This window comes from Haliotis rufescens, unplaced genomic scaffold (genome assembly GCF_023055435.1).
Source record: "Haliotis rufescens isolate VD_foot unplaced genomic scaffold, xgHalRufe1.0.p SCAF_118, whole genome shotgun sequence".
Taxonomy (NCBI): domain Eukaryota; kingdom Metazoa; phylum Mollusca; class Gastropoda; order Lepetellida; family Haliotidae; genus Haliotis; species Haliotis rufescens.
The window spans coordinates 458,701-481,674 of NW_025963800.1; the positions used below are offsets into that span (position 1 = coordinate 458,701).

Consider the following 22,974-nt stretch of genomic DNA (forward strand, 5'->3'; position numbering starts at 1 on the left):
GTAGTGTGTATAGCTGTCAAGGTATTCATGTGTGTCAGTAGAGCGTATTTCTGTCCAGGTATTCATGTGTGTCAGTAGAGTGTATTTCTGTCCAGGTATTCATGTGTGTCAGTACAGTGTATTGCTGTGGAGGTATTCATGTGTGTTAAAAGATTCATGTGTGTCAGTAGAGTGTATTGCTGTGCAGATATTCATGTGTGTCAGTCGAGTGTATTGCTGTGCAGGTATTCTAGTATTTATATAAAAGCGGACAGATCAGAGATATGGAAGTAGGATGACTCACCGTGTTGTGCAGGATCTTGACAGCCTGTGTGTAGACCTGGCAGGAGTTATTCAGGATGTCCTCGGTCAGATTCTGTAAGCTGGACACAGACACAATGCTGTGTGCTCCTACAACAGCTACAATCTTTTCCAGGCCCTTCTGTACAAATGTGTGGACGTCGTATTGCATGGGGTAGTTGTTCCGGTGACTCTCATGGAGACCAATCAGCTTCTCGACCAGCGTGTCATACCCCTGGACATAGAATTGGAACACATTATCTACACCATACAAAAGTGCAATATTATTGTGGTTTTGTTATAGGACTGTCCAAAAACAGAGAGCTCTTGGAGTTTAGATAGATTCTTTACCAACATCTACCTTTCCTACCTTGACCTTGAGAGATTCTCTACCAACACCTACCTCTCCTGACTTGACCTTGAGAGATTCTCTACCATCACCTACCTCTTGACTTGACCTTGAGAGATTCTTTACCAACACCTACCTCTCCTACCTTGACCATGAGAGATTCTCTACCGACACCTACCTCTCCTACCTTGACCTTGTGAGATTCTCTACCAACACCTACCTCTCCTGACTTGACCATGAGATATTCTCTACAAACACCTACCTCTCCTGACTTGACCTTGAGGGATTCTCTACCGACACCTTCCCCTCCTACCTTGACCTTGTGAGATTCTCTACCAACACCTACCTCTCCTGACTTGACCATGAGATATTCTCTACAAACACCTACCTCTCCTGACTTGACCTTGAGGGATTCTCTACCGACACCTTCCCCTCCTACCTTGACCTTGTGAGATTCTCTACCAACACCTACCTCTCCTACCTTGACCTTGAGAGATTCTCTACCGACAATTACCTCTCCTACCTTGACTTTGAGAGATTCTCTACCGACAATTACCTCTCCTACCTTGACCTTGTGAGATTCTCTACTGACACCTATCTCTCCTACCTTGACCATGAGAGATTCTCTCCCAACACCTACATCTCCTAACTTGACTTTGTGAGATTTTTTACCGACACCTACCTTTCCTGACTTGACGTTGACAGACATGAAGTGGAGTCTGTCCTTGTGTTGACAGATTCTCTGCAGACACTCCAGGTTCCAGCACAGACGACTGTAGTAGTTCTGGCCCTGGAAGTCCAGGGAGGCCAGCTTCCTGGAAGAGTGGGAAACAGTTAGTGTAGGTTCACAGTGTCTCCAGTCTCCTGCAGGGCACATTCAACACTGCATTAAATGGGTGTGTCACCTGCAGGGCATATTCAACACTGCATCAAATGGGTGTGTCATCCTGCAGGGCACATTCAACACTGCATCAAATGGGTGTGTCACCTGCAGGGCATATTCAACACTGCATTAAATGGCAGTGTCACCTGCATGGCACATTCAACACTGCATTACATGGGTGTGTCACCTGCAGGGCACATTCAACACTGCATTAAATGGGTGTGTCATCCTGCAGGGCACATTCAACACTGCATCAAATGGGTTTGTCACCTGCAGGGCACATTCAACACTGCATTAAATAGGTGTGTCACCTGCAGGGCACATTCAACACTGCATTCATTGGGTGTGTCATCCTGCAGGGCACATTCAACACTGCATTAAATGGGTGTGTCACCTGCAGGGCACATTCAACACTGCATTCATTGGGTGTGTCACCTGCAGGGCACATTCAACACTGCATTACATGGGTGTGTCACCTGCAGGGCACATTCAACACTGCATTAAATGGGTGTGTCACCTGCAGGGCACATTCAACACTGAATTTAATGGGTGTGTTACCAGCAGGGCACATTCAACACTGCATCAAATGGGTGTGTCACCTGCATTGCACATTCAACACTGCATTAAATGGGTGTGTCATCCTGCAGTGCACATTCAACACTAACAATATTTGGAGATCAAGAGATTCTTACTTTTCAAGCCTTTGGACTTCTGACTTTAGGTCTGCAATCATTGTGATATCCTTCTGAAGGTCAAGGCTGTTTTCAATCAGCTGAAGTTTGGCCTTCTCATCCGACCCCTCCCCGGAAGCCACAGACACCACAACAAACTGACATCCATCAGGGGGCACAGCCGCTTTCTCCTTGGAGTGAGGCAGACAAAGTCAGCTCATCAGTAGAGATAAGTAAGATGAAGGAAGTGGGTACTTAGTGTTGGTAGTACTAGGTACTCTCCACATCTGACAACTCAGCACAACTGTCAACTCCACATACCTGTCAACTCCACATACCTCTCAACTCCACACACCTGTCAACTCCACACAACTGTCAACTCCACACACCCGTAAATCTTACACACCTGTCAACTCCACACAACTGTCAACTCCACACGCCTGTCAACTCCACTCACCTGTTAACTCCATACACCTGTGTACTCCACACACCTGTCAACTCCACATAACTGTCAACTCCACACACCTGTCAACTCCACACACCTGTCAACTCCACACACCTGTCAACTCCACACAACTGTCAACTCCACACAACTGTCAACTCCACACACCCGTAAATCTTACACACCTGTCAACACCACACAACTGTCAACTCCACACGCCTGTCAACTCCACTCACCTGTTAACTCCACACACCTGTCAACTCCACACAACTGTCAACTCCACACACCTGTCAACTCCACACAACTGTCAACTCCACACACCCGTAAATTTTACACACCTGTCAACTCCACACGCCTGTCAACTCCACACACCTGTTAACTCCACATACCTCTCAACTCCACACACCTGTCAACTCCACACAACTGTCAACTCCACACACCTGTCAACTCCACACAACTGTCAACTCCACACACCCGTAAATTTTACACACCTGTCAACTCCACACGCCTGTCAACTCCACACACCTGTTAACTCCACACACCTGTCAACTCCACACAACTGTCAACTCCACACACCTGCCAACTCCACACACCTGTCAACTTGACATACCTGTCAACACCATATACTTGTCAACACCACACACCTGTCAATGCACACACCTGTCAACTCCACACAACTGTCAACTCCACACACCTGTCAACTCCACATACCTGTCAACTCCACATACCTGTCAACTCTACACACCTGCCAAATCCACACACCTGTCAACTCCACATACCTGTCAACTCCACATACCTGTCAACTCTACACACCTGCCAAATCCACACACCTGTCAACTCCACATACCTGTGCTTGTTTCTGGGTCTTGTCATCTTCCTGTAAACAAAATACACAATGATCAAATATTAATACTTCATATGGAACAATTTCATAGTCAGAAATGATTTAAGAGAAGTGGTCACTTACATATAAGCCAATGAGCTGAAGAAGCAATATTAAGTATTACATCAAAATCAGGGTTTTCGATTCTCAGTTTGACAAGCTTGAACCAATGAGGTACCAGAAGTGACAGTCTGGTTTTCTGCTGTTTGGAGTAGTCAGTTGTATCATGAAAAGGTCGCGATGGGAGGACAGTCCAAAGTAGGATGCAAAAAGTCACAAGACCATCGATAGGGAGCTAGTTGAGTACTACATCCCTCCTTCATGACAGGGAGGAAGTGGCATAATTGAGGTCTGTCTGTCTGTCACACATCCCTCCTTCAAGACAGGGAGGAAGTGGCAACATTGAGGTCTGTCTGTCTGTCACACATCCCTCCTTCGGGACATGGAGGAAGTGGCAACATTGAGGTCTGTCTGTCAGTCACACATACCTGCTTCAGGACAGGGAGGAAGTGGCATCACTGAGGTCTGTCTGTCAGTCACACATCCCTCCTTCGGGACAAGGAGGAAGTGGCAACATTGAGGTCTGTCTGTCGGTCACACATACCGGCTTCATGACAGGGAGGAAGTGGCAACATTGAGGTCTGTCTGTCGGTCACACATACCTGCTTCCTGACAGGATAGAAGTGGCAACATTGAGGTCTGTCTGTCTGTCACATATACCGGCTTCCTGACAGGGAGGAAGTGGCAACACTGAGGTCTGTCTGTCAGTCTGTTGCACATCTCTCCTCCATGACAGGATGGAAGTGGCAACATTGAGGTCTGTCTGTCACACATACCTGCTTCCTGACAGGGAGGAAGTGGCAACATTGAGGTCTGTCTGTCTGTCAAACATACCTGCTTCCTGACAGGGAGGAAGTGGCAACATTGAGGTCTGTCTGTCAGTCACACATCCCTCCTTCGGGACAGGGAGGAAGTGGCAACATTGAGGTCTGTCTGTCGGTCACACATACCTGCTTCCTGACAGGGGGGAAGTGGCAACACTGAGGTCAGTCTGTCTGTCACACATACCTGCTTCAGGACAGGGAGGAAGTGGCAACACTGAGGTCTGTCTGTCTGTAAACATACCTGCTTCATGACAGGGAGGAAGTGGCAACATTGAGGTCTGTCTGTCAGTCACATATCCCTCCTTCGGGACAGGGAGGAAGTAGCAACATTGAGGTCTGTCTGTCTGTCACACATACCTGCTTCCTGACAGGGGGGAAGTGGCAACATTGAGGTCTGTCTGTCTGTCTGTCTGTCTGTCTGTCACACATAATTGCTTCATGACAGGGAGGAAGTGGCAACATTGAGGTCTGTCTGTCTGTCACATACACCTGCTTTAGGACAGGGAGGAAGTGGCAACATTGAGGTCTGTCTGTCTGTCTGTCTGTCACACATACCTGCTTCCTGACAGGGAGGAAGTGGCAACAATGAGGTCTGTCTGTCGGTCACATACACCTGCTTCAGGACAGGGAGGAAGTGGCAACATTGAGGTCTGTCTGTCTGTCTGTCTGTCTGTCTGTCACACATACCTGCTTCCTGACAGGGAGGAAGTGGCAACAATGAGGTCTGTCTGTCTGTCTGTCTGTCTGTCTGTCACACATACCTGCTTCCTGAGAGGGAGGAAGTGGCAACATTAAGGTCTGTCTGTCACACTTACCTGTTTCACGACTGGGTAGCACCCAGGAAAATAGTTTGCCAGCTGGACTCGGTCTGTTTCATGGTGGAGGGCAACGCAGGGGAACAATCCGTCACTCTGGTAGGAGAACTTCGCTTCATGTACCTGCAGACATGCAGCATGTCATGTATTGGTTCAGACCCAGTCAGCAACATTCTGGCAATCAGATTTGGGCAAACAGGTCATCCCATACTGTCATCACACACACCCAACCAGGGTCACCAAGCCTCTTATGACAGCGTAGAGTGCTGGGGACCTATTCTTTCTGATAAAAAGTTCCAAGGAAGACAAGCCCTCGAGTGCTAGTAACCTATTATTACCCAAATAATTCCCAAGGGAAAACAAGCCCTCGAGTGCTAGTAACCTATTATTACCCAAATAATTCCCAAGGGAAAACAAGCCCTCGAGTCCTTGGGATCTATTATTACCCAAATAATTCCCAAGGGAAGACAAGCCCTCGAGTGCTAAGAACCTATTATTACCAATATAATTCATAAGGGAAGACAAGCCCTCGAGACAAGCTGCATGATGTACCTTGACACCATTCTTGGTGAAATACACATCTAGCATCTGCTGGGGTTGAAGTCGTCCATCCTCTGTCAACTTTGTTGTCTCCATGACAATGCCACAGCCAACAACATCTCCAACACCATACAGGGTGTTCACAGAATCCATGATGCTTGAGCGGCTTCCATAGGCGGAGTTGTGATAGAGCCTGGAAGGAAAGATGGAAGATCATAAACATGTAGGAAGACAGTTGATCATCCATCTGCCGAGGCAAGGGAGATAATAACTGTAACAGTCCAGTTTCCACCCTTGCCAAACTAGGCTGGAATTTCTTGGCTGGATCGTAGTGACACCAGTCTAGTTTGGCAAGGGTGGAAACCTCAGTTAACTCTCTTGCCTTGGGAAGAAGCTACCCATTGTGCAGGTTTTCAATTGTAAACAGTTATCAATTGTGCAGGTGTTAGATAGTAAACAGTTATCAGTTGTGCAGGTGTTAGATAGTAAACAGTTGTCCATTGTACAGGTGTTAGATTGTAAACAGTTATCAATTGTGCAGGTGTTAGATAGTAAACAGTTGTCCATTGTACAGGTGTTAGATTTTAAACAGTTATCAATTGTGCAGGTGTTAGATAGTAAACAGTTGTCCATTGTACAGGTGTTAGATTGTAAACAGTTGCCCACTGTGCAGGTTTTAGGGGTATCAGAACCAGGGTACAAGAATTCTTGATGGAGAGGGTTATCAAAACCAGGGTACAAGAATTCTTGATGGAGAGGGGTATCAGAACCTGGGTACAAGAATTCTTGATGGAGAGGGTTATCAGAAGCAGGATTCAAGAATTCTTCATGGAGAGGGGTATCAAAACCAGGGTACAAGAATTCTGGATGGAGAGGGGTATCAGAACCTGGGTACAAGAATTCTTGATGGAGAGGGTTATCAGAAGCAGGATTCAAGAATTCTTCATGGAGAGGGGTATCAAAACCAGGGTACAAGAATTCTGGATGGAGAGGGGTATCAGAACCTGGGTACATGAATTCTTCATCGAAAGCGGTATCAGAAGCAGGATTCAAGAATTCTTCATGGAGAGGGGTATCAGAAGCAGGGTACAAGAATTCTGGATGGAGAGGGTTATCAGAACCTGGGTACATGAATTCTGGATAGAGAGGGTTATCAGAAGCAGGGTACAAGAATTCTGGATGGAGAGGGTTATCAGAACCTGGGTACATGAATTCTGGATGGAGAGGGTTATCAGAACCTGGGTACATGAATTCATGATGGAGAGGGGTATCAGAACCTGGGTACATGAATTCTTCATTGAAAGCGGTATCAGAACCTGGGTATATGAATTCTGGATTGAGAGGGTTATCAGAACCTGGGTACATGAATTCTTGATAGAGAGGGGTATCAGAACCTGGGTACATGAATTCTTGATGGAGAGGGTTATCAGAAGCAGGATTCAAGAATTCTTCATGGAGAGGGGTATCAGAACTTGGGTACAAGAATTCTTGATGGAGAGGGTTATCAGAACCTGGGTATAAGAATTCTTGGAGAGGGGTATCAGAACCTGGGTACATGAATTCTTCATCGAAAGCGGTATCAGAACCTGGGTATAAGAATTCTTGATGGAGAGGGTTATCAGAAGCAGGATTCAAGAATTCTTCATGGAGAGGGGTATCAGAACTTGGGTACAAGAATTCTTGATGGAGAGGGTTATCAGAACCTGGGTATGAGAATTCTTGGAGAGGGGTATCAGAACCTGGGTACATGAATTCTTCATCGAAAGCGGTATCAGAACCTGGGTATAAGAATTCTTGATGGAGAGGGTTATCAGAACCTGGGTACAAGAATTCTTGGAGAGGGGTATCAGAACCTGGGTACATGAATTCTTCATCGAAAGCGGTATCAGAACTTGGGTACAAGAATTCTTGATGGAGAGGGTTATCAGAACCTGGGTATAAGAATTCTTGGAGAGGGGTATCAGAACCTGGGTACATGAATTCTTCATCGAAAGCGGTATCAGAACCTGGGTATAAGAATTCTTGATGGAGAGGGTTATCAGAAGCAGGATTCAAGAATTCTTCATGGAGAGGGGTATCAGAACTTGGGTACAAGAATTCTTGATGGAGAGGGTTATCAGAACCTGGGTATAAGAATTCTTGGAGAGGGGTATCAGAACCTGGGTACATGAATTCTTCATCGAAAGCGGTATCAGAACCTGGGTATAAGAATTCTTGATGGAGAGGGTTATCAGAAGCAGGATTCAAGAATTCTTCATGGAGAGGGGTATCAGAACTTGGGTACAAGAATTCTTGATGGAGAGGGTTATCAGAACCTGGGTATAAGAATTCTTGGAGAGGGGTATCAGAACCTGGGTACATGAATTCTTCATCGAAAGCGGTATCAGAACCTGGGTATAAGAATTCTTGATGGCGAGGGTTATCAGAACCTGGGTACAAGAATTCTTGGAGAGGGGTATCAGAACCTGGGTACATGAATTCTTCATCGAAAGCGGTATCAGAACTTGGGTACAAGAATTCTTGATGGAGAGGGTTATCAGAACCTGGGTACAAGAATTCTTTGAGAGGGGTATCAGAACCTGGATACAAGAATTCTTCATCGAAAGCGGTATCAGAACCTGGGTATAAGAATTCTTGATGGAGAGGTATATCAGCAGCAGGGTTCAAGAATTCTGGATTGAGAGGGTTATCAGAACCTGGGTACAAGAATTCTTGATGGAGAGGGGTATCAGAACCTGGGTACATGAATTTATGAGATCAGGATTGAATTATTTAAGATATCCCAAAATGATGAAGAGTCAACTCACTGGCCATTGTCAGCATGGTATGCAATGGAGCCGTACAGCCAGCCAGGCATGTTGTTGATGATGTAGTTGCGGTCACACAGACCGATGCCAATGTGCTTGCTGGCAGACATGCTCTGAATCTGCATCTCAAAATATCTCAGCTGGGCATTCAATGGCGTCTTGGACACATATAGCCCAAAAGGTGCACGAGCATCATATTTCCTGGTCAAAGAAAAAAAACATATGGTCAATGTTGCCCGTGATGGTTAGAGCTGTGTGAATCTATGCTTCTAAAGGCTTATATTTCTATCATCAGTCAGTTTTACAGACTGCCGAATATCAGAGAAAATGCCAACAAAGGCACTCTAAGTAATGTGGGTTAAGAAGGTACCCTGATGCCTCACCTGTACTGAAGCGTGCCATCATCATACACATTGATGTAATTCGCACGACCCATTGTCAGCTTGTCCATGGCTGATGGCTGAAACAGCATAACAGGTGCTTGAACTCAAATTTCTACAGTGACAGGTGCTTGAATGCAAGTTTCTATAGTGTCAGGTGCTTGAATGCATGTTTCAATAGTGAGAGATGATTGAATGCATGTTTCCATAGTGACAGGTGCTTGAATGCATGTTTCTACAGTGAGAGATATACTGGACACATTCACTTTGAAGCTTTGTGGGAGGCAGTGTACTGTATTCACTACAGTCTGAGGAAATATGGGGTGTGACACACCTGCATGTTTCCACTCACCTGTCATGTGTAGACAAGAGACAAGAAGTTTATTGTATGAAAGGCCTCCGGCCTATATACAAATACACACAATGTATACATACTTTCAACATATATGTGCGTTCTAGGAGACATTAGTATTTACAAGTTCTTGCCGAATATTGAGTGCTTGATGGAGAAATTGAGCTAGACTGTAGATTACACCAGAAGATTGATTAGACATAAGTGATATAAGGGATGTGGTACATTGCTGTTTAAGGTATTTAGCGGGTACAAAACGTTTTCCGATATCTTGGTAAAACTCACAGATAAAAAGTACATGAAATTCGTCCTCAACACCCATATCACATAATGGACACAAACGCATAGATTTTAACGTATTTTGTCTTCTTCCGGTATTTACTCTAATATCACTCAGTCCCATACGAAAACGTGTGAATGTTGAACGAAGATTTAAATTACAAAGAACACTTAAATATTTTTCAGGCTCCAGTAAGGATTTGAATGATCTATACACATCATATCTGCTACTTGCATTTAAATTAGACATCCATGTTTGATAAAAGGTATTTACAATTCTTTCTTTGAACATATTTACAAACATACAGGTGTTACCAACTCCTTGATAAATCCAAGCATAGCCAAAGCCATTTGAGAACAAAAGTACCAGAATATTTGATGCCCAAGTTTTGTAACCCAGATTATCATAGTTGTATAACATATTGTAAGCTTTTCTTGGCAGTCGCTGTTTGTGCATAGTAAGTATTTTTAGTCAATATCTGATACAACAAATATATGAATTAACGTACAGAGGATATCTACCGCACTCTCCGTAAACAATATTATTAGGGGAGTTGACTCCAGTCATTAAAATATTTTTACAAGCAAGAAGATGTACTTTTTCGATTGTATTAAGATGTTTAAAACCCCATAATTCAGAGCCATACAAAAGTATTGGTTGTATCTGTGTGTCAAACAATTTAAAGAATATACTTGGGGATAAAGGCTGGAGTTTAGATAAAGTTGACAATAACATGACCACGGCTTTTTTACCCCTTACAAATAAATCCTTAACAAGATTACCCATACTTAAAGTGTTGGTAAACAGAACATCTAGGTATTTATACTTGCTAACAGCTTTTAACTCTCAAACACTTATATAACCATTTTTCGACTGAAGCTAATGGGCCACCTCTTCTAAAAACGACTATGTTTTGTCTTTTCTCAGTTTACAGTTAACTTCCAATCATCAGTGTAATCAGTCAAAATGTTTAATTGGTTCTGAAGACCCGAGACTATGTGTGATATAAGAATAACATCATCAGCAAACAATAATAAGAACAGTTCTAAAATATCCGGACATAATTGGACCCCGTGTTTGCCACTATTCAATATTTCTACACAATTCGTTAATAAAGAATGAAAATAGAATGGGACTTAATCTGTTAATACGCATTCTTGTTTCAAGCCAAGCGGACAATCAAAAAAGTCAGTGAAATCACCTTTACAGAGGCACACACGCCCTGACATTAGAGTACATACTTTTAAGAATCAGGTACATTTTGCCCCGTAATCCAGCTCTCCTAAGGCACACCCACAGTTTATGACGATTCACAGAATCAAAAGCCTTCCAGAAATAAACAAAAGCTACATACAGTTTTCTCCCACGTTTCATCAAATATTTTTCTATAATTGCATTTAATGTAAAAATATGATCTGTAGTCGAATAGTGTTTTCTAAACCCGGCCTGATATTCTGGAATTCTATCCCTCATATTGGCCCATAACGTTAGTCTGTTGTTTAATATACTCGAAAATACTTTCCCCAAAATACTGTTTAATGTTATACCTCTATAATTATCTGCATTGCTAGCATCTCCTTTCTTATGAATAGGTATAACAATGCCCTTCGACCACGAACTTGGAAATACGCCCGAACGAAAAATCATATTAAACAATTCTGTAAGATAGGGCAAAATTATCTCCCTTGATGATTGCAGCATTTCAGCAAGAATATTATCCAGTCCCGGGGATTTACGTTTTTTAAATGACTGAATTGCTGTCAGTATCTCATGACGCTGAATATCAGATTCGAGGATTTCCCGATCTATTTCAGAAAAGAAATCATCTTCATTTATAGGATCAAATATGTCATCAAAAAGCGTATGATCAAATACGTCATTTGTTGAAAATACTTCTTTAAAATGAATTGCCCATTCAGCTTTTGAAATGCTACAAGCAGGGATGTTTTTCATGTTAATGGATCGAACCTCTTTCCAAAATTTCTTAGCATTACCCATTGCATTACATAGCTGTCCAATTCTATTGTGTCGTATCTTGTTCTTATATAACCTGATTTCGTACTTATATCGATTTCTTAAGGAACAGTAACTCTTTCTGTTATCAGCAGACTTGTTACTTCTAAATTTCTGTCGTGCTCGCCTCGTAGCACGTTTTGCCTGCATACATTCAATGCTATAACGTCTGTTAATCATGTAGCCATTCTTAGAGCATAAGACTTTCTTCATGCAGCTGGCGGAATTCAGTAAATAGTCTACGAAGCTAGACAAAGACCTATCTATATCAACATGTAGGAGCTCTATTAATTCAGTCAGATTAAGACAGCTCTTAAGATTATCCAAGTAACGAGATTCGTGAAAATCATTCCAAACATATTTGACCAGAGGCTGGTCACTACACTGGTCAAGGCTGTTACTTGTTGGTTTCATGTGACAAGATAATTCAAGAGGAAAATGGTCAGAGACGGGGTTTTCCCCAATACATAATGAGGAAATATGATGAAAGAAATCAACTGAACAAATGAAATAATCATTAATGCTACTTCCCTGGTGGCTTACAAATGTAAATTCTCCGTCGAAATCCCCATTCACACGCCCATTAACTATGCACAGATTAAAAACATTGCAAACGTTCAATAAAAGTTGACCAAATCTATTTACAACTGAGTCTACTGACGTCCTATCTGAAATAGGGACACTTTCCTCTGGAAAGAGATCACCTCTATTATTAATACTATCTGAATCAAAGTCACTGAAGTTATTTTTGTTTCCACATCAGGAATTGAGGTCACCACACATAAGAACATGACAATTAGCAATATCTGATACATGATCTATAAGAACAGACTCTAACTGATCAAGAGCACAAACAGAGTCCTTATGTCGGTAGTATGTTGACCCTTCAGGTGGTATGTAAGCACAAATCAATAAAATATCACATGTGCTGTCCAGTATACTTCGTGAGAGTCTAAAACACGACAAGTTGTCAACATTAACAGCTATTGGATGACATGGTCTTAGTAGTTCATGTTTTATACCGACACATACCCCGCCACAAGAACGTCCGGAGCTGGATAAACTAATTGCACTTGAATAAAATAAGCTATACCCTGCGATCCAAAGTTCAGGTATTCTATCGACAACAAAAATTTCAGTGAGACAGAATATATCAAAGGTCCGTAGATATCACAAGAAAAAATACCGATATATACAAAATATACAATTTTGTATATTTGGTATTTCCAAAATATACAATTTTGTATAGTTGGTATTTCCAAAACTATACAATTTTGTATATATGGATAGATTTTACCACTGCTTCATTGAATTTTTTTATCTCGTAAGAGGTTTTCTTGGGGTTTGAAACTAATGTTACCGAACAGTATTTTTGCACGTGACAATAATACGTTAATACTATTTCATTATGGCAACTATATTTGGAGTGTTATGAAATAATTTTTATTTCTTTATGTTGACAGCATTTTACATAAGAAATAGAACATTTGTGCCGATTTTAGTAACAGATAATGTAAATAATACCGCTGTCTTAATTAGATCGCGGTTTGAAAAAGCACTGTTTGTATAACGAAAGGCTGCTGCTGTTTTAATTAGGTCGGAGTTAGAAAAGCACTGTTTGTTTAACGAAAGGCTGCCGCTGTATAAACTTAATTGGGGTTAGAAAAGCACTGTTTGTATAACGAAAGGCTGCCGCTGTCTTAACTAGGTCGGGGTTAGAAAAGCACTGTTTGTATGGGGAAAGGCTGTCGCTGTCTTAGCTAAATCAGGGTTAGAAAAAACACTGTTTGTATAGCGAATGACAGACGCTGTCTTAAATAAATCGGGGTTAGAAAAACAGTGGTTGTATAACGAGAGGCTGTCGCTGTCTAAACTAGAATAACCACTAAACAGAATAGCAAGAGAGTAGCCTTTCAGCGATTGTCACGATCATTGCAAAATAATAGATAAAAAATCAATGAATTTAAAATTGTACAAGGAAACATATATAGGAAACACATCGTTGGAATAAATTCCTATTATATTACGTTCACAACATTAGTTCTTGAGTTTTCAAAGTAAAATTTGATATATATGTTTCTGTGATTTCATGTAATGGTGATTCTAAATATGAAATATTGGTTGATATTGTTTGTCAAACAGTTGTACACACCGTCCATTGTGATACTTCTACTTAAGGATGTTTGTTTAGTCAATTGGCATGCGTTCATTGTAAACAAGGATCGTTAGTGTGAAAGGATTACTAAGTTTATCATCCAGTATAATCTTTCACGATTAGCATTATTAGAACACAGTTTGTAATTAGGTACATCCGGACTCCAGTTAATCAGGGCAGCTACATCAGTTGAGAGTGTGAGCAACTGGAGAAGAGGCGAGCAACTCAATGTGATTAATGAATAAGTGGAATTTTAATAAATAAACGAACGCCTGTCGCAAAAATGCATTCGAACATTGAACACACACAATCGCAGATTTCTATCGTACATTTGAGGGTGGACGTAAACGAAGCCGTGCAGGATGCCTAACAGCGATTTGTATTCAGAACACACAGTGAGCTCAGGTGAGTTTATTAATGATGATATTTTTATTCATTCATAGATATGGCGATCATGAGCGCTGACACTATATGTGTTCGCAATAGAACATTTGGAAGACTAGACACATATTGATTCACTATATGACTACATCAAATCCAGTATTTGTTTAATGCAACAGGTTTAAAGCATTCAAAATTGTGCATTATTATAAAATACAATGTGTGTCGCTTCGTCTCCCATGTAAAATACATTAACTATTTGTTTTAAATATAATTTAATATTACTATGAGTTTTACATTATAACTAAAATTATTGAGTCTTGCATGTCGAGCCAACAAACTATTGTACATATTATTCACATTGGAATTTCTGTTTACTGTGTTTGCGGTGGGGTCCAGACGATTCCCCAAAGGGACAATTCCAAATACTACTGCGTAAAATATTAATGCTGATTTGGAGAAAATTACCAAATGGATGAAAGTAAGTAAAATTGAATCCAGAGAAAACAGAAGCTTTCTATTTCACGTTATTGTAAAGTCTTCCCAAGTACAAAACCTAATCTTAAAATGAAAGGAATTAATATTTATGACTTTGGGAATAATATTTCAGTCAGATTCTGATATTGACGAGTTAAAAAGGAAATCCCTATGATTAATTGCCTTAGAAGTCTTAGATACCTTTCTGGTGTCCACCGCCGTAAACCATACTCACTCACTCAGTTAAATAACTCCTTTCACATAAATCGTTAGAAGTTATGAACAAGCATATAATGCCCATATTTGGGATAATTGTACCAAGAACAAGAATTAATCCTAGAATGTTTACATTAAGATTCATTCCGGACGCTGAAATATTGCCGATGAGACGTTAAATTTTAACTCACTCACTCAATACGGACTATACGGACTATTTGTGGGTCGATAAGGGGTACAGGCCACGAGAAAATATATAGAGAAACTAACACAGCACTTACACCTTTTTACAAGATGGAAAACATCTTTGCTGTTAGTAATTACATTTATAGAAATCAAACCAATATACAGGCTATATGTTGTAGAACAGAATGCTTTGCCAAGTTATTCCTACCTGATACCATTAATAATTGGAATAGTCATCTGATATAGAGGATTATTAAACTTGGACAGTGTGACTTATATACAGTTAAGCCATGATACCAGATTTTGTCACATAATCCTTTATCGCCTCGGACTCGGTTGTAGTGATTTAAACTTCCATCGGCTTAAAAGACAATATATTAAGAAACGATTCGCCTTTCTATTCTAAAGGCTAAGTGAGTTTATATTCAGTGGTTTATTGGAAACAATTTGTCAATTTAGCTATTTTGAAATCGGTCCATATACATACTACGTTCGGGTTAATTTGCACTAATGTTATAACTTAAGAATTAATTCATATTTTAAGACACGTATTAAGTATTAAACAGTTAAATAGCTTTTCTTAGTAATTGAACACCTTTCCATCGACCGCACCCAACTGTTGACCAATCGTTTTTCAAGTATTCTACGTCAAATAAGATCAGAACACGTGTATAATTACAACATCCCCAGGATTCCAATAACAACGAAATGTACAAATTAACAAACATGACTAACATTATTATTTCATGATTATGTAGGTGTCATGCATGTAATTATAGCTATATAAACATATGTTTGATTATTCAGTTTGTGTGAAGTCGGTCATAAATACAAGAAACAGTTGATTCTGAAATTCTTTAATCATGTACTTTTAAGTATATTTTCCCAATATTATGTTATCCCCAAAAGGGCAATTATATTCATGTTATATTTATCAGTCAGTTTTTTAATACAATTACGTATACGTAACATTTATGCTACTTTGATTTTATAAGACCAATGTTGTTGTTACAGATTCAGGGACCGACCAGGTTCATTACATGTCATAAAAGTGCCGGGGAATAATGTGGTGGCAATACATTCTCTAATTAACACCTGTCACAAAGGGACGGGCCATTTGGGTTTGTCCTCAGGGAATGTGTTATGCAATTTGTGTATTCACGAAATAACATTCAACAAGTCGGGTGATTTAGGATTGATGTATTTGTACTTCATATAAATACATGAATTCCATTATTTTCTTAATCGTGTGCGAAATACGCATAATGTCGGAAAGCGTAAGTTAAATCCCCAAATACTGACTTCGTTCCTAAATAAATCACAACCCTCACTTATAATTGTATCACTGTATCACTTTAAATTTTAATGAGGTAAATCACGTATCTGTCACTTTTTAATGTAGAATACGTCAGTCACTCATCCAGTTCCACTATTATTTTCCCAAAAGATCAAAGATTAAAAACAGTTATCAAGATTTAATTTCCATATCGTTAGATATATTTAATCTTAACATTGAAACATCTTCATGTATTATTCTGTATTGAATGACATTAGATATATGCTCCTATACCGCCGCTGGTGTCTTAATTTGCGAGAATTAAACATTTAGTTTGCATCCAACCATGCGCGTCCCAAATTATACAGCGTCAAGCTTTCAGAGCTCCAAATAAGTTTTCCAAAGTAGAAATTAAGCAAAATGAATATTTATCAAGTTTCCTTTTGCTAGAACATATGCATGCTGTTATGGTTTTTCAAAAAAATCTTCGTTCTCTCTGTTGTTAACAATATTAAAACAACAAGTACTATAAAATATAATACGGAAATATATTACATATCATTTACGCATCCGGCTGCTCACAAAACAATGCTATTAAACAATATTTGTGTCCCAGGGACTGAATACCAATTAGACCAAGCCAGCTCTACAGATACTGACTCTCTCAAAGACAGCAAGCTACATTATACATTTAATTGAAAACTGTAATCTCAAACATATCTAATGCTACTTCAACACTTTATCATATACTTAGCAGTTGAATATTCTGTAAAATTGAAATTAATCCTCTATTAGTTTACAGTGACGATTCTTGCAGGCTATATAATGCAGGCACGGCCCGTTATGTATCATTCAATCTTTATCTTTCTCACTTTCTTATAAAGGCATAATGATCGATAATCTCTTCTGTTGCAGTGTGAAATGTTAATTTATTGTGAGTAAGGCTAATCCCTTTCTCCAGACATAAATTGATCACTCACCAACAACTGACATGGGATTACTCCTCGTTAAGGCAATACTAAGTGATACAATATACTGCAGATTAATTAACTAATTAAGGGTTAAATGAGATTGTTTACTCAGAGTGTGATGTAATCCGTTTGATGTCGAATTACAAAGAGTGAATCTTCAAAAAGGGTAAGCATACCCAACACTACCAGTAGCACCTGGCATTCCCAAATAGTGTTGTTCTGGGGGGTGATGCGTATTTTGTCTCAAAGCCAAAATGGTTGGTTGTTTAAATAGTGACACTTTAATAAACTATTCTTCTTCTTCTTCTTTTTGTTCATTGTCAAGATGCTGTGTATTACTTCCCAGACTGCTGACATATGTTATCATTTTTTATCTTCAAATATCACGATGTGCCCACTGACACCGTCATTATGTTGATTGCCTGATTGTTTAGAACTATCAGTCGCGATATGTTATATGATTGCTTTGTATAACATCGGCATGCTGTTCACTTTCATTGGGACTGGATGCTTTGCACAATAGCGATAGTATCTCACTGTTAATTATTTTTTTATCATTTGCATTTACATAAGTAAAGAACATATCAATTTAATCTGAATACGTGAATGTGTCAATTTCTTGTTCTAAAAAGTACAGGTATAAGTATTCATATTCGACTTCTTATCATTTGTATTTGTAAGAATTTGTTTAAATTGTCTTGCGCCTGTTGTACATTACATTTATGGTCGTAGTTTGTTGACTTTGCTAACAATATTAGACTGAGCCCCAAGAAATGTTTTGAACATTTGATTGCATTTTAAGCAAAGTTTGTGCCGTTTGGACAATATTCATACCAACAAATGTAACAGTGGCAAAAGTAAAAAAAACTAAGATGGCGGATGTAAAATTTCGGAGTTAAATCAGTACTTTTAAAATATCGGGAATAGTTTCTGCGCACCCGGCCACCTGGGTTCCAGCCACTAATGCCTAAGTCCACTTTTGCCTACAGTTACTATTGCCTACAAATAAATAAAACAGTGTGGAATAATGCCTACACAATGAAAACAACATACCCATGCTAGGAATAAACTCTTTGAAATTTCTTTGAAATCATCAAATATCTGCTGGTGTATATACTATAAGAACTAATGCAATGATGCAGAAATGATGCACTGATAGTAGGTGTCGCTGAAAATCACTGGTGCATGACTTTGTTTATTGTAGGCCGTAGGCATTAGTTGATGTAGGCATTAGTGGACGAGGACGCCACCTGGGAGCAATACTGCCACAAACGTGCAATGTCCCTTTCCCCATGTTGAAGCATATTGAGAAAACCATACCTTTGTACTTATTATCTTTTGTAAAACATAAAACATTAATACAACATATATCCCCGTGTTATGGGTTTTCGGACGCTGAATAAACATTCATAGTTTTTTCACATGAACAACTGTAAAACATCTCATTCACTTATAAAAGACAACTTTATCATAAAAAAAAGTCATTATTGGATTATTAACAATTTCTGTGTGACGCCTCCCCCCACCCCCACCCCCTCCCGTTATAGTGCAAGTATTCAGGATAGAAAACGTATGATGTCCGGAAATGATCCCATGATTGGTTGATGAATAATAATAAAGGCATGTTTGATGCTGAAAACTCGAAAACAGGACAATCCGCAACGGTTGTCCGGCAACACGATATTTTCGGAGTATTTTAAAAAAATATCTTTCATTATATTTTGAAAAGGATTTTTCCAAGGACTGCCGTTTTTAAAAAAACGCGATTTTCAGCGTTCCGCCTAGATTTGACATTTTAAGAATGTTTTCCCTACAATTAAACCGACACCTCAGAACAAACCAAATTCAACACTTTAAATTAATAATAAAATAGTTTTCATCCTCTGTGCAATCCACACTCCGCGGCCTCCCCGTACAAACGAATCCAAGCTCAGCACAAATTGATTTCAACACTTTCAAAACAGAAGTCACCGCCAATGCAAATCACCCCCGACAGCTTATCGTCTCTGTGCATTTGACCATAAAGTCTACTCACATACTAAGCACCGCGCCAGGAAAAGTACCAGACGCCTCAATCGCTTACCCGTCAATATCATTGTAAGGAGAGTATGTACTCCCGCTAACAGTGTGGAGTACTAATTAAACATTCCAGTAATGTTACACGCCACTATATCAGTTTTTTGTAACTTGCTGATACTATTTTGCACATACAAAACAATTATCCTCCTTTACAAACATATACAAAGAAACACAGTGCTCAACTTTAAACACTTCAATTTGCATATATATATATAATAATTATACACAAATACATAACAATTATCTCCCTTTACCAATATATACAAAGAAAACAAATTTGGATATACCATATATACAAATTTGTATATTTTTGTATATGTCGTATATACAAACTTGTATATTTTTGTATATATCATCATTCCAATCTTGTATATCCTTTGGAAATATCATCTTTCCAAAGGATATACAAGCTTGTATATATGGATTTTTTTTGCAGTGTATGATAGGAAATCCTCATCAGAGTACTTGCTATAAAGACCGTTTACATTCCACGATAATATGCGGAACAAAGATAATACCGCATCGTCGCCACTGCATGGATTCACGGAAAGCGTCCGTACAATCACCGGTGTAGTTGCTATTTGATCCATCTGAAATTTGGCCTTGGCCCCCATCCTATCTGTCACCTCTCTCACTTGATAGGGTTCTCACACCGCGTTGTTGGAGACGACGTACAGATTTGTTTGTTGCTGGTGTTGTGGGAACATCCTGACGGGCAACGGAAGGGTGTGTATCAGGAACCGTCACGAGTTTCCCCTGCTTGTAATAGCCGCGGACACCAGTTCCCTCCAGTTCTTTGAGTCGTCTGCGTTGTCTTATCGTCAGGTCGCTTGCGATATTGAATCCTGCTTCTTTAAAAGATGGTCTTGCTTTCAATGTGTAGACTTTATCAATGGATTCCTGGAATTTCGCGATAAGAGGTCTGGGTCTAGTAGAGTCTTGACGTTTAGTCCCAAGTCTGTGTGCGCGGTTGATATCACACTTTTGCCACGTCTTTGTTTTCACGTTTGTTCAAGAGAGAGATAATAATATCTTTCGATTTTCCAGACATTTCATTTTCAACCTCCGGAATGCCGTGAAAGATCACATTATCACGTCTACTGTATGCTTCTAGTTTGTCAAGTTCATCCTCAACATCACTGTACCTGTTCTGAATAACGTCTACTTTTTCTGTCAAAGCATCGATATCGTCATACATTATGCCACTATTCTTCTTAAGTAGGTCAACATCTGTCTCTGTCGCAGTTACCCGACCTTCTAGATGCAAATATTTGTCGTTGAGTGTTCTAATTTCAGATTTCAGTTCTGCCATTTCATTACTTAATTCAGTTTTCACATGACGGAGTTCGGACAGGATGGAGTCACGTACCTGGTCGAGTGTTGTCGGCCCCGGGTTCATCTCGATGTCGCCTGAACAATTAAGCATACTGGTCACGACTTCCGCCGGCGGATGACTACTTCCCAGTGTGAATGCATCAAATGCACGGACTTGTATGGTAGAGCGTGATGTTACACTGCACTCAAATCTGGTTACGTCATCATCACAACAGGCTTCGCAAAATAAGTTCTCAGCACTGAATAATCTTGAAAATTCAAACTTTTCTTGCAGAATTTGCATAAGAGCCAACACAGAGAGTAAGTGTGTTGTAAATAAGAATAAACATACAAAAACTCTCAGGTTTGCATCAGATCCATGGACAAACTTTGTGTACCTGTCGTGAGCGAGTTCAACTTGGCGTGTCCCTCGAGGTTGCATTAAGGTGCCGATCCGAGCTCTGTACAAAGCGATCGAGATCATAGTAATGTTTGATGGTATAAGAGTCACCTTCAGATGCAGTTAGACAAGATCAAGGCTTGTAGATGCGGAGTTTTTACACAAAATACTTCACTGGATCATCGGAGCTCTGAAGAGAGCATCCATACTCGCCAAAGGCAGATAACTCTCTGTGTATGTTGTGACACACCTCTCTTTTGTGACTACCTGTGATCTGTATGTTGTGACACATCTCTCTTTTGTGACTACCTGTGATCTGTACGTTGTGACACACCTGCATGTTTCCACTCACCTGTGATCTGTATGGTTTCCGGTAGTCCAGGACTTTCACCTGATGGCCATCGCTGTCCATACAGACTTGGAACACACATCTGTGGCCCAGCCTTGCGCCGTAGACCACGTCACAGCTGCCAACCTGCACAAACACAATGTTCAACACTGACTACCCCTTGCATTGCTATGTGCCTACAGGATAAAGGTGAAGACAGGTGCCTACAGGATATAGGTGAAGGCATGTGCCTACAGGATATAGGTGAAGGAATGTGCCTACAGGATATAGGTGAAGGCATGTGCCTACAGGATATAGGTGAAGACAGGTGCCTACAGGATATAGGTGAAGGAATGTGCCTACAGGATATAAGTGAAGGCAGGTGCCTACAGGATATAGGTGAGGGAATGTGCCTACAGGATATAGGTGAAGGCATGTGCCTACAGGATATAGGTGAAGGCATGTGCCTACAGGATATAGGTGAAGGCATGTGCCTACAGGATATAGGTGAAGGAATGTGCCTACAGGATATAGGTGAAGGCAGGTGCCTACAGGATATAGGTGAGGCATGTGCCTACAGGATATAGGTGAAGGAATGTGCCTACAGGATATAGGTGAAGACAGGTGCCTACAGGATATAGGTGAAGGAATGTGCCTACAGGATATAGGTGAAGGAATGTGCCTACAGGATATAGGTGAAGGAATGTGCCTACAGGATATAGGTGAAGGCATGTGCCTACAGGATATAGGTGAAGGCAGGTGCCTACAGGATATAGGTGAAGACAGGTGCCTACAGGATATAGGTGAAGGAATGTGCCTACAGGATATAGGTGAAGGCAGGTGCCTACATGATATAGGTGAAGGCAGGTGCCTACAGGATATAGGTGAAGGCAGGTGCCTACAGGATATAGGTGAAGGAATGTGCCTACAGGATAAAGATGAAGGCATGTGCCTACAGGATATAGGTGAAGGAATGTGCCTACAGGATATAGGTGGAGGCATGTGCCTACAGGATATAGGTGAAGACAGGTGCCTACAGGATATAGGTGAAGGAATGTGCCTACAGGATATAGGTGAAGACAGGTGCCTACAGGATATAGGTGAAGGAATGTGCCTACAGGATATAAGTGAAGGCAGGTGCCTACAGGATATAGGTGAGGGAATGTGCCTACAGGATATAGGTGAAGGCATGTGCCTACAGGATATAGGTGAAGGCATGTGCCTACAGGATATAGGTGAAGGCATGTGCCTACAGGATATAGGTGAAGGAATGTGCCTACAGGATATAGCTGAAGGCAGGTGCCTACAGGATATAGGTGAGGCATGTGCCTACAGGATAAAGATGAAGGCAGGTGCCTACAAAATATAGGTGAAGGCATGTGCCTATAGGATATAGGTGAAGGAATGTGCCTACAGGATATAGGTGAAGACAGGTGCCTACAGGATATAGGTGAAGGAATGTGCCTACAGGATATAGGTGAAGGAATGTGCCTACAGGATATAGGTGAAGGAATGTGCCTACAGGATATAGGTGAAGGCATGTGCCTACAGGATATAGGTGAAGGCAGGTGCGTACAGGATATAGGTGAAGACAGGTGCCTACAGGATATAGG

The 22,974-nt window shown here is 40.6% G+C and overlaps 1 protein-coding gene across 1 annotated transcript in view; it reads right to left on the reverse strand.

The window, feature by feature from the left end:
• Nucleotides 1–22,974, reverse strand: part of LOC124123864 — a 123,667-nt gene that overhangs the window by 74,929 nt on the left and 25,764 nt on the right. The window contains exons 12-20 of the mRNA XM_048393213.1: nucleotides 21,386–21,508; nucleotides 8,937–9,013; nucleotides 8,554–8,754; nucleotides 5,759–5,939; nucleotides 5,207–5,329; nucleotides 3,472–3,501; nucleotides 2,204–2,373; nucleotides 1,311–1,443; nucleotides 284–514 (exon numbers count right to left, since the gene is read on the reverse strand). Of these exons, the coding sequence (XP_048249170.1) occupies nucleotides 284–514; nucleotides 1,311–1,443; nucleotides 2,204–2,373; nucleotides 3,472–3,501; nucleotides 5,207–5,329; nucleotides 5,759–5,939; nucleotides 8,554–8,754; nucleotides 8,937–9,013; nucleotides 21,386–21,508 (1,269 nt within the window). The remainder of the gene's footprint in view (nucleotides 1–283; nucleotides 515–1,310; nucleotides 1,444–2,203; nucleotides 2,374–3,471; nucleotides 3,502–5,206; nucleotides 5,330–5,758; nucleotides 5,940–8,553; nucleotides 8,755–8,936; nucleotides 9,014–21,385; nucleotides 21,509–22,974) is intronic.